The sequence below is a fragment of the Sylvia atricapilla genome, chromosome 2, assembly GCF_009819655.1.
Source record: "Sylvia atricapilla isolate bSylAtr1 chromosome 2, bSylAtr1.pri, whole genome shotgun sequence".
Classification (NCBI taxonomy): domain Eukaryota; kingdom Metazoa; phylum Chordata; class Aves; order Passeriformes; family Sylviidae; genus Sylvia; species Sylvia atricapilla.
This window is the reverse complement of record NC_089141.1, coordinates 88,719,011-88,731,506: the sequence shown is the minus strand read 5'-3', so window position 1 is coordinate 88,731,506 and position 12,496 is coordinate 88,719,011. Positions and strand designations below refer to the sequence as shown.

At 42.8% G+C, this 12,496-nt stretch overlaps 1 protein-coding gene across 1 annotated transcript in view; it reads right to left on the bottom strand.

Moving 5' to 3' along the window:
- Positions 1-2,078: 2,078 nt before the first annotated feature.
- Positions 2,079-12,496, bottom strand: part of LOC136375175 (E3 ubiquitin-protein ligase SH3RF3-like) — a 92,576-nt gene continuing 82,158 nt past the window's right edge. The window contains exon 10 of the mRNA XM_066340543.1: positions 2,079-3,253. Coding sequence (XP_066196640.1) covers positions 3,085-3,253 — 169 coding nt within the window. The 3' untranslated portion in view covers positions 2,079-3,084. The remainder of the gene's footprint in view (positions 3,254-12,496) is intronic.

Here is a 12,496-nt window from a genome sequence, read left to right as displayed (position 1 = left end):
TAATACTTATTTTATTTAAAGAATCAGAAACACAGTCATCGTAGTTCATTTGTACTCATATCTGCCAACATTTCCTAAACCACGTTAACATTCATGTATAACAAAAACATTTTCTGAGCTGTGCAAAGTTCAAAGGAGTTGTTCAATTACTTGAACCCATTTCTAGAAGAACAAACCTGGCATTTTACAAACTGAGGCCACCAGAAGGAATCTTTTCTTTTCCCCACCCTTTTGCAGGAGATGGAGATGCCCCCTCCTCCCTCTTTTCCTGGCATGACAGGTAAAAACTAGACCACAGTATGAGTCAAACCTCTCTCAGTCCAGAACTTTCTGAATGACACTGGGTCATGTTTTTGTATCACTGGGCTGTATTAAGTTCACCTTAATACTTGTGCTCCTGGCATGGAAGTGATTTGTCCAAGAAGATTACTCAGTAACCCAAACTGTGATAAGCAATAAAGAGGGCCCAGAAACAGCTGCTATCAAAATAGAACACCTCCCCCCTCCCCCCCCAAATTTTTTCTAGAAGAAGGTATGACTGGAAAGGTTGTCAATCATTCAAAAAACCATCATCCTCTTTGCAAAATATAATTTATAGCACTGATTTAATTATATGACAATCTGCATGTTTTCCTTGATCCTCTCACACACCAACTTTTGTCCTCTTAGAGTTAAGCATAGAACGGTGGAAATCTGGAACCATTTTAAGATCTGGCTAAACAGAATAGGCAGCATGCAAACTGTCATCCTGTTTTGTTTTTCCGATTGCAGTAAATACACCTTTGAACAGAATTTTAAGTGCATTTTACCCGATGTAAGTTGTCAGGAAAAAAATCTCATCTCTGACAGATCTAACCCAGAATTTTTATTGGAATCAATAACACACATTTTGGCATTGCTGACTGCCTAACTGTGGCATTTACTGTTTGAGGTGCATTGACACCGGTTCTGACCTGGACCAAATAAGTGGAACAGATATGGCTCTAATCTCAAGCAAGTCTTTCCAGAAGACATTTCTTCGGTCTCTTATTGGTTATAAAAAGGCAATTTCCTCTTAAGAGTAACTAAATTTTTAGTGACTGACTCATTACAATCTGGAATATCAACAAATGCGGCAACATCAAGTATAAAAAGAAACACCCTGAAAGTGATGCCTCCCAGTTTGAAGGTGCTATACTTGGCCATGAACTGTGTTTCTGGAATTGGTTTGTTAACATGTGACAGCAAGAACTTATTTTACAGAGAACAAAGTCACAGAGCTGAACTTAAACAGGAATGCTCACTTACATGGGTTTTGATATGTACTAGTACACACGGCTTGAATGAAAACAAAACTTACACCTTCGCATATGAAATACTGGTGATGCAGTGATGATGTTCACCCACCGGGCCTCTTTGTTTTAATAAGATCATCTCCAGGTTACAGTGCCTCTGACATGCTTTTAAACACCCACCACATGTGGGCTTTGGCAAACAGCCAGCTGCTGTCAGAGGCAAGGTATAGATACAGTTATGAAAGGCCTTTCAACACGATTCACTTCCTCAAGAGCTGATGTCTTTTTAAATACTCTCAACAATTACATTATGACTTTTTTTTCTCATTCTTTTTCATACAAATTACTGGCTAAACTCACCTTACATTTATTGCACCTTTAAGTCCCTGGTAGATGGAAGCTTATATTGCCTGATACAGTTTTTATTGTAGCTTGACGACGTTAAGAAATCCAACAGTCTCCAGAACTGTACATTTCTACAGTAAGAAATCACATTTCCATAACACTAATTACTGCTTTTGCAGATCAGCTCTCGTCTCTGTCATGCAACGACAGAGGAAAACTCCACGGTCCCTGTGTGTGCTAGAACCTGCAGTGTTCTTCTTATTGCCATGAAAAAGTCAATTAAAATGACTCCTCTGGGAATTACTTCCAATTCTGGAGTCATTATCACTCTCCAGACAGAACGCTGTGCTTCAGCATGGGTCTTCAGCCACTCTAAATATGTAGGAGAGAGCAAGCATGTGTGTGTTGCACAGGCAGCTCCCCCAGGTATATTTATCGATGACCATGCAGCTTTTTCTCTTTTCCTCTATGATGCAAGAACAAGCAGTCTGATCTCAATCTTCAGGTATGTTTCTAATTTCAAATGTTGAATGCGAATCTTGTTGCAGCCTCTCTGTTTAACCAAATCTTTAACAATTAAAAAAAATAGCACCAGATGTATGAAAAAGAGGAAATGTCTGATCTAGTAGGAATATATATAAAGTAGAGCAATTCTTACAGTAAAAAGGTACGTCGTACAAAAAAGCAATGGAAAGTGATACCGAAGGACAAAAATCCATGCTGCATATGATACGGGCAGAAGACAGGCAAAAAGGATTCTGCTCAAATAACCACGGTGTGATGGTGGAGCTGTACTTCCTCCAGGACCTCCCTGGCAGCAGTGCCAGGACACGGGGTGGTGCAGCACTCTGAGTACTTAACACCCACACGCACTGACAAACCTGCGCAGCATATCTTTGAGGTATATAGAAAGCATGACATTAACATTTTTGACTCCTCATTCTTACTTGCACAATGATGCACCGATCTTTAGCTGGGGTTTTCTCCACCCTCCCCTCTTCTTCCCTTGGTAAAAACAAAATCCCAGTTTAAAAGCTTCCTAGCACATCTTCTTGAACTCTCAATTCCATCTTGCATAGGCCAGTAATAAGAACACTGCAGCTCTGACAAATAAGTTACAGCAATATAACAGCTTTCTTCTTAATTTTTTTTAAAGATATCTTCTCTATAATTTACACAAAAGGTTAACAGCCAGAGTTTAGGTTACTACAGTCCAGATGGGCGTCCTTTCAGTCCGTGATTCCAGGTGGAAGGCACTACTTCAACATACCACTGTATGCACCGCACACGGTCTCAGGAGCACAGCGGGGCACTGTGTCTCCGGAGCTGCAGACTGAAGGGCCTGGGGGAAGTCTTTGGAAATAAAAATGGCAGTGGTTATCAGTCCAGTTTCTCTTTGCTGTCTCTTCTTGTGCTATGCAGTTTCCCCTGAAAGCTCCTCAGCTGAGAGAGCGGCGACTCATCCTCAGAAGCTCTCGACAAAGCTCCCGGGGAAGAGGCCCGTCCTGCCGTTCCTCTGCAACGTCCCTTTGTACCAGCCGTCCTCCCGCTTCTTGTGCACAAACACAATGTCACCTTCCTTCAGTTCGATCTCCGCCTCGCTCTGCGGGGGGTATGGGACCACAACGCGGTACCTTTGGAGAAAAAAATGTGCCAAGACTTGGTTAATCTGCACTTGATGAGAGCATCTGGGAACCAGTACCAGAAATCTTGGGAAAAAAAAACTTTTGGAAATACCAGTAAGTTACATTTTCGAACACTAGTTCTATGCAATGCAGCTACATTTTCTACTAAAACTGAGTAAGATGGACATTTCTGGCCAGCTTGGCTGGACAATTGACCAGGACATACTCTGGAGGCAGTCCATGAAAGCAGGAATATGTTGTCAAATGGATGGACCACTCACAGTGTCCCTGTGTGCTGAGCCTGTGCAAGGACTTGGCTACTTTATCCTAGTGCCTCATCTCTGCTGTAACACATCTTATTCAGCTCTGCACTTGTTCCATCCAAAAGTCATAGCATCAGAGAATGACAGAACAGTTTGAGCTGGAAGGGACTTTAAAGGTCTTCTAGTTCAACCCCTCTGCCAGAGGCAGAGACATTTTCAACTCAAGCAGGTTGCTCAGACCCCTTGTGTCAACTGCATAAATCAGCTTGGTGTCATCTGCGAATTTCCCGAGGGTGCCCTCAATCCCACCATCTATGCTATTGATGAGGACATTGAACAGCACTGGTCCCAGTGCGGACCCCTGAGGGACACCACTCCTCACCAGTGTCCATTGGACATTGAGCCATTGACCACTACCCTCTGGATGTGACTGTCCAACCAATTCCTGATCCATCACACAGTGCACCCATGAAATCCATCCTTCTCCAATTTAGAGAGACATGTGGGGGGCCATGTCAAAGACCATACAGAAGTCTACATATATGATACACTCTCTTCTCTTGTCCACTGATGATACAAAATGGGGTTTGCAATGCTCCCACTGCTGTGACACCAGCAGATGTTAGCTAAAGCAGTTCACATTTTTCTTCTTATAATGTTTCTTGAGAATGTACTCTGGGTCCCTCAAACCTGGAAGGCAAGCTAAAATGGAGAGGTATCAAGTGACTTTCAAAGCGCTCTCCAAACCAACAGGGAGCCCCAGTCCTGAACCATTCACAGAGCTCTCTGGGAACTTAGTTTTCAAGTGTCACTTCATTTCAATGAAGTAATGATGTGTCTGAGCCTGATACAGCTATTCTGCACTCAGAGCTTATCAGCAGGCGTCCTTCTGAGAGCACAGACTGGTCCATTTTATATCAATGCACTTGTGTGCAGAGCAGGGAATATATTTCTACTGAACGGTTGTTTTTTTTTTCTTCAGCACTTCTGCAGTCATCTGGCATTTGGTTAACAGTCAATAACTGTCTTGCTAATTGCAAAGTAATGAATATAGTAAGATTGTTAAAAGTTGCCAACTGATTACCTAAAGTCCATCTCCTGAGAATTAATATATTCACAACTGCTGCCTGGCCACCAATGCCTGAGTCCTGTTTGTAACAAGAGGAGTAGTTTTTAAAGATAATATCCTGTCCCTGGGTCTTTAACATGCCCTAGAGGCTGTGACCATGCCCCAGGGCCATCCCCAGTGAGATAGTACAGGGGCTTTCCAGTCACCCACTTTCTTTGCAGACTTTGCTCAGGTGCCTAGTGGTAAAAATTCTAAAACTAGGCACTCCGCTTCGGCATGACACTGGAAATATCAGTTTTGACTCTATGTCTGGACATCTCCACTGCCAAACAACCCATTACTTGGAAAGGTTGGAGCAGGGGTTCTGTTCTAATACCTGACTATGGGTTTTTTATCTTGACAGAGCAACAATGTCATGGAAAATATATGTGTTCAAGTGCCATCAAAAATTTTCCAATCCTCTCTGTACCTTGGTTAATAAATCTAGTTGTTACTTCCTTCCTCTGTGGAAAAGCAAATAACAGGGGTTGAAACGTGTACAGGAAAATGGTCTATCAAGCTATCATCTGTGGAACTGCTACACTTATAATATGAAGCTTTGCCAATTACACTCATTATGCAAATGAATGCACACATTATTTCAAACACTCTGCTGCAGTGTTGATTAATTAAATTATCAGAGTGGAACAATTTCAGCGAAGATGATGCCAAGTTTCAGATCTCACTACTCTTATGCACAATCACAGCACATCGGAGCTCTGCATCAGGAATGCAAGAGGCCTTGAGGAAGAAAAAAGGTTGGACCTCAACATTAGTTGAATGCTGTGGAGGTGCTCACAGATCATTCTGGCAAGTCAGGAAACAGAAACTCAGAGAAAGGTGGTGTCTTGGGGAGGCTCACTCTGAAGACCCAGCTGAGACTGCCAGCACCTCATGTTATACCAAAAGCCCAGAGACATCCCTTTAAAGGAAAGCTGCGTCCTCAGACTGATGAGCTGCTACTCCCTAAATGGTTCTCATGAGGAGGCAGGTGACCACACTCAACAGGAATGTGCCCACTATCATAAAAGGGGTTCTACACAGCATCTTCTAAGCAATTTAGAGAAATAAATCTCAGTCACTGCATTACAAAATGAGGCAGCTTTTCCCAGTCGGGAAACAATAAATACTATGGCTTAAATTTAATTAACTACAGTACCTCATAAGATAGCACCAAAGAGGTTTTTGATAGAATAACAAAGTACTAGCTAGCTACGAAAGACCTTGCAAACAGTTAAGAACGCCTCCGTGAGGGATGGAAAAAGATGCCATGCCTTTTTCCACGAGAGGTTTGAAGTGGAGCCTGGGAGAGGCAGCCCGGTGGGGGCTGTAGGGGCAGCATCACGGCACTGCGCTGGCACACGGAGCTGTGCCGCCCCTCCACACCTCCAGGTGGCACCTCAGCCTCGCTTATCCTCTGGAAAGGAATTGCAAGGACAGCTATTAGCCATTTTTTTTTGGCAGAAAAGGTCTCTTCTCCCAGACATCCTCCCTCACTCCCAAATAGGCAGCTCGCGATACTTCTATTTCTATCTTCCCCTTTTATTTTCCCTTTTGTCCTCTTTTCGAGAAGATGCTATAAAATTGTAGGTCTTCCTATACCAAATTGGGATTTTAGATGGATCTCAGTCTTCTCAGTTTTGTCTGTGTCACGTTCCACCTCTAAATTACTAACTTTCAAAAATGCTAATTAGCTGGGCAACAATGATAAGTGTGGCAACCACCTCCGACCACTATTAAGAATATTTGGTATTTTCTGTTGTAAATTGTGTGAATCTGTCTTATATAGTTACAGTTCTGCCAAATGTTTATCATTTTGGCCCAAATTCTCCACAGCAGTTGGCTGTATCAGGCTGAGGGTCCAACATACAGCCCAATGGCCTCATCGCTCCCAAGAATAACATGAAGGGTTTTGCAGCACCAGCAGGACCCATATGAGCACTTCCACAAACTGCTCTCAGGTCCTATATTTGGGAGCAAACACCTGTGGTCTCATTGGTCTGTCAGGGATGATGCTCCTTCAGAAAATCACCCACTCTCAGACATGTTAAAACCATTCAAACCACCCCAAAATGGCACGTTTAACTTGTATGAGCACTGAAAGTAAAATCTTTGTTGATTCATGCCCCATGCTGTCCTAGCTCTGTGGGACCTCAGAGGTTGCATTTCTCTTCCTTTCTTAGCATAGGGCCTCGCTTGTATTTTTCTCTTAGGTGACAGACTTGATGTTGGACATCCCCACTGCTGGCTGCCATGGCATCCTTGGATTGGGCACTTCATCCCTGGAGGATACTGTCCAGTTTGGGCAGTGGCCTGGGAAGGGTCCTTGGTGCACAAGAGATAATACATGAGGAGAGGCTGCAAGTAGTATCAGCAAGGACTGAGGATGGGTTTTGCCTGGGCAGGGAAATCCCAGGGAGCTGGAGAGTGGGATAAAGTAACGAATGAGGTAGAGAAAGAGGGAGGCTGATGGGAGAAAAACTGGGAGCAGAGGAAGAAACATGACTGATGAAAACTGGAAGCCCTGATAAAAGGTGTGGGTATGGCTGCTGAGAGGAAGCTCTGCTGAGCTGAGTCTGGGAGAGCAAAATACCTTGGTGGGAGGGAGTCTGGGGCAGGGACATGGCATCCCAAGAAGTTGGAGACTCCATCAGTGGAGGCTGGCACTGGGGTTGAGGGTGGGATGGGCACCCTGGCAGCAATTATCTCACTGAGCTAGGAATAAGTCCATCCTCTGCTGTCAGCAAAGACCTTGCAATCCCCCTGTCCCCTATCTTCACAGCACTTGTTTTCACAGCCAAAAGAAACACCTCTCCCACCCAGCCCTCCCTTTGCCACTCCTACTGAAATCTGGAAGGTGCGAGTAAGACTCCTAACCTCAAACAGATGTCACATGATGGAAGTTCTGATTTTGGTTTTTTAAAGAGGCAAAATGATTAAAAATATCATGTGTGTAGATACATAAAGACATCCTCAACCTTAAAAGAACACAAGTGTTTCACACCCATGCATCTGAGATGATGAAAAAGGCAAATAAAATTGTCCATGACTTCACTTCTGCTGCCTTGCAATATCATCTTTCATTATATGATTGCATACTATTTTTCCCGTAGAATGCCTCCTTCATTTAGTGCACAAGATGCTGCTCTGGATGTGAGTCAATGCTCTGACATGAGAGCCACCCTACCTTTTGCAGAGGTTGGAATATCTCTAGCAAGTGACCATGATGAAATGCACTGAGTAGTGCAGATATGGGCAAAGTGGCTCCTCTGACTCCTTCAGCTGTAAAGTCTCGTGCCACACTTTCCACAGGGAGACACTCATCTCATGCACACTGGCTGCGTAGGAGTCCTGTCTGGTCTAAATGACTCCTACAGGCCTTCTGTCAGTGTGCAGGCAGGCACTGAATAATATTGATCAGAACTGATCAGTAATTAATGAACTCAGCCACAGACACGCTAAAAAAAAACCCAAAATACTCACAGAGTAAATATGTGTATCCAGGACACATTAAGAAAATGTGCAATGAGGCAAATTAGGTCTCCAGAGCTAACCTCCAATCTGATCTCATTTAGAGTGCTTGAATTTGGATGCTTAATGCAAGTCCCTGCTTCTCAAAGTATCATGCACTAAGGACAGGTTGCATGAGTCCAGTCCTGTCTGGCCAACAGGCCTCTTATGCATTAGGGATACACAGTTAGTTTTGGAGGCAATGGATAATAGGTGCCAATGGAGTATTTAGCCCAGTTAATCATTGCTCTTGTTTACCAGTGGAACTCTGTTTTTTCATCTTTTCACTGGCAAATTGCGGGACCTGCAAGGCATCTCTGCACACCACAAGCCAAAACCTGCTTCTCCATAGTATGGTGACTGAATCAGCAGTCTTAGAATAACAAGTCTCAGTTGGGTCTTTTACCTTTCTGCTGGAAATATCTCAGGATTCAATTTCTGAGATGGTTGATGGTTGGTTCTGAGTCCCAAGGCAGGTATCCCTACTCAGAGAAGCACTTAACCATGTGAATACTTGTCACTGTTCAGTCAGAAATTACTCCTTGGGTCATTTCTCTAGTATCACTTTCCAGGAATGAAAAGAACCCTTCTTCTGCTTTCCTTTTTGGCAAAGAAGACATATGAGCACAGCAAAATTGAAGTCAATGGGTGTTAAGCACATGCTTGAATGCTTCCTCGAATTGGGAGCTCAATTTCTAATGTGGCAGTGATTTGTGGAAAGATACATGGAAACATGGAGGGATCTATTTTAAAGGTCAAACTTACTGCTCCCATCTTACTCCGCAGCACGTTCTGCTGTGGTTATAACTTGGTTGAAGGCTGCACGAAAATCATAGAAATGCAGGACAGATATGCCAGTCGTGACAATAAGTCTGGCCACAGCTGCTTTATCACAATATAACACAGCAGAGTGAGTGCCAGTTACTATAAAAGAGTCAACAACGCGTGACATGTTTTACTCAGGTTCGCCTCTGGGAACAGTGCCAGGCAGTGAGGGGAACATGACTCACGCACACACACATGCACACTCAACTCTGCTGTTTTGCTTAATGTACAGTCACATTTTCTTGAAGGGGGTGGCTAGGGAAGTATTTTGTTTTGGTACTGCCAGGCACACAGCACATCCCCCTTGTGAGCCAACAGTGTTGGTGGGATGTGGGCAAGGCTCTGGCCCAGTGCCTGCCTCAGCGCAGTGCATCCCTGTACTGGTCCTGTTTCTTGCACCAGCAGAAACTGGATGGAGCAGTCGGTGGAAAAGTGTGTGTGGGGCACACACAGCCTGATGGGGTGTTCACTTGGCAGTCAATCACTGCCACATGAAGTGACAAGGACACCACCTGGGAAATTGCTCTGCTCTGCTGCTTGTATTGCTGGATGCTTTATGGCAGAGAGCATCTGAAGGAATGTGGTTTTATGAACTGGTAGTGGAAACTACACCCAGAAGGCAGAGATGGGCTCTGACTACCCCAGCAAATTAGACAAATATGAAGGCAAAATGACAGGAGAGCTAGGAGCAATTTTCTTCCTAATCCAGTCATCCATAGCCAGGCTTTGGAATACTAAGAAGAAGATAATTGTTTTCCTCTCTATGTACAGAAAAAAAAAAAAAAAAAAAAAAAAAGGGACTGAGTATAAAAATTAACAGCACCTCCAAGTGAAGCTTGCTTCACCTTTGTGTCTACCTGGCTGCAACTCCTAGAAAGGTCTGCCCTGTCAGGCAGCAGAATAGGCAATTCATCCCTTAACTAGTGAGTGAGCTGCAAGTAATCAGAGTCCTTTAATGCACCTCTTGGTGCACTGGGTTTGATCAGTAACCTGGATGTGGCGAGTGCTGGAGCTGCAAGCCAACCTCTGTAGGAAAAGTAGCGGTGCTCTGTTGCCTGCATGAGCCTCATTTTGAATGCCGTAAATATTAAGGAATGTGCTACTTCTTCCAACCTTTCAGTGCTCTGTTTCTGTATGCACAGATGGGCGTTGGGAGACAGAAAGCCAAGTACAGCTAAGTGTACTGAAATGCTTTGCAGCTTTTTAAAATTTCTTCCAGCATCTGAATCTGTTTATCTAACCTTTTTTTCCCTCTCCTCCCTTTTCTTTCTCAGAGAATTGCTCCTACTGTGTGGATGAAATGCACCAAAATGCAAACAAGCAAAATATGGAGCTGAGTGACGTTGAATGCAAGTTGCTCCATTGCCAGATGTGAAAAGAACAAGTGGTTTGAAAACTATAATTTGTTTTTTTTTAAAAAAATAACTTGGTACTTCTGAGAAATTTGATGATTTAATGAGCACAGATGGATGTGGGATGAATTTCTAGCAGACAAGTGTTTAATGTATCTGCTCAGATTATTCCAGGACTAAGCATTATCCTTCCTAGTGCATGAAGGTAATTAATATTTCCCACTATGGACATGAAAAAAACCATATGATCAGTTAAGGGATGCAGATACACCAATGATATGGAAGTTAATTCATAAATCAATTAAAGAATCTTGCCTGCTGTGTATAATTATGGTTACTTCAATTATAGCTTATTTTCAGATTTAAGACTCAGGAATCAAAATACATAAAATCAGAGTAAGTTCGTTATCACTGTATACTGCAGCTGGAAGTATTTACTCAGTTTTAGCACTCTAATCTATTTGCTCCTGATTCCAGCACAGCTAAGAGAATGTAGGTAAGCTTTGTCTCTCTGGTTCTATTCTGCCACCTAAAATAGCCATCATTTAAATGTTTACCCACCTGGACCACCCTGAGGTGGACTGAGCAATTTGTAGGGTATGTGACGAGCCCTGGCATATTAAATAATGTCTCTGGAGTTCTCTATAGTAAAGCTTTGAGAGCAGCATATTAATAATCCAGCTCTTGAGACATCAGGGGCTGTGCTCCCCAGCTTCTCTTTATGGTTACACTTAACTAAAGGTGCAGTAGCCCACTGATTTAGTTACACTCATGCTAAATCTGGTTTATATTGATTTAACTTTTCTTATAGCATTAATCTGAACTGATGTAGACCAAATTAAGTGTGCCTAAATAGGGATTGGTTTTTCACTCCTTTTACTAAATTACTTTTTCATGGATTTTAAGGGCAAGAGACTACTGAGATAGTCTGTTCTCACTGCCTTCATTACAATGCTGAAGGACTTGCCTGCATTTATTTCTGCTTCAAGTCTAACAGCTGCACCTGAACAAAAGCATCTCTTTCAGAAAAAATGCCAAATGTAGTGTAAAAATATTCCCATGTCTGTCCTGACTGCAGTCTCTTACAGACTGTTACCATGCCATCCCTACACTCTTTATTTACCAAGCGTGCCAGAGCTCCCTGTCTCTCTCATTACAAGTATATAGTTTTAAATCTTCTATTTTTTTATGAGGCTTCTCTGAGTCCACTTCTCTTTGCATCAGATTTGCCTCTTCTGAAATATACTGTTATTCTGTGTTCACCAGGAGCTGGAATAGCTCTGTGCCAACAGATCTGCCCTACCCATCACCTACCTCCCACTTCAGTCCTCATTCTGCAACAGCACAGGTTTTATGTCAACAGCTCCAGTTCAGGACCCCACTCTTGTTAGGCTGTACTACATATATTAATACCATTTTCTAGTGATTTCTGATGTAGAGTTAGATTTGATGTCAGTGAATCAGTTTTCAATCCACTTAGTATCTGCTGGGTTGGTTGTGTACAGTTTACTCAGCAAGAGGTTTTATGGTAACAAAGCAGATGCCTTTGAAAAGTTTAAATATGTTATGGTGTCACTGTCACCTTCTTAACCAAATTCCAACCTGCATTCAGTAAAACGCTGTATAAGGTATGGACACTGTAATGTCCCTTATTAAGCATCATCTGCTTCATGATCCCAACAGGATTCAGGGTCAGGTGCCTTGCTCAGTCTCTCCTTTCAGCCTCTTCCATACATTCAGACAAAAGCAGTTTATTTCCAACATCTGTGTTTTTAATGTTATTTCGAAATTGTTTTAAATACCAATTCAAGAATTTTCCCTGAACAGCTTTTTGAAAATTCTTCAATGCTTTTGTAAAAAACATATTTTTCTCAATCACCTTCTGAGTGGGAAGCATTTCAACAGCACTGTAGCTGTGTATTATCTATGCCCTTCCCAGTCCTCAAGCTGCAGTCTTGTAGAAAACATTTACCTGAAGCCAGTGTGACTCTGTACATGGAGACCTATCTCTTTTCTGTATCTCCCTAGCTCTTTTCTAGTCAGTTATGTCTCTCTCCACCTGCTTTTGTATTTTGGTATTTCTATTCTCCTTTTTTCAGGTTTGCAAAGTCAGTTACTCTGAGGTACCAAGGTGGAGAGCAAGCTGCTGAAATGAACTGCAGAATCACTGGTACATCCCTCTCTAGAAATGAGC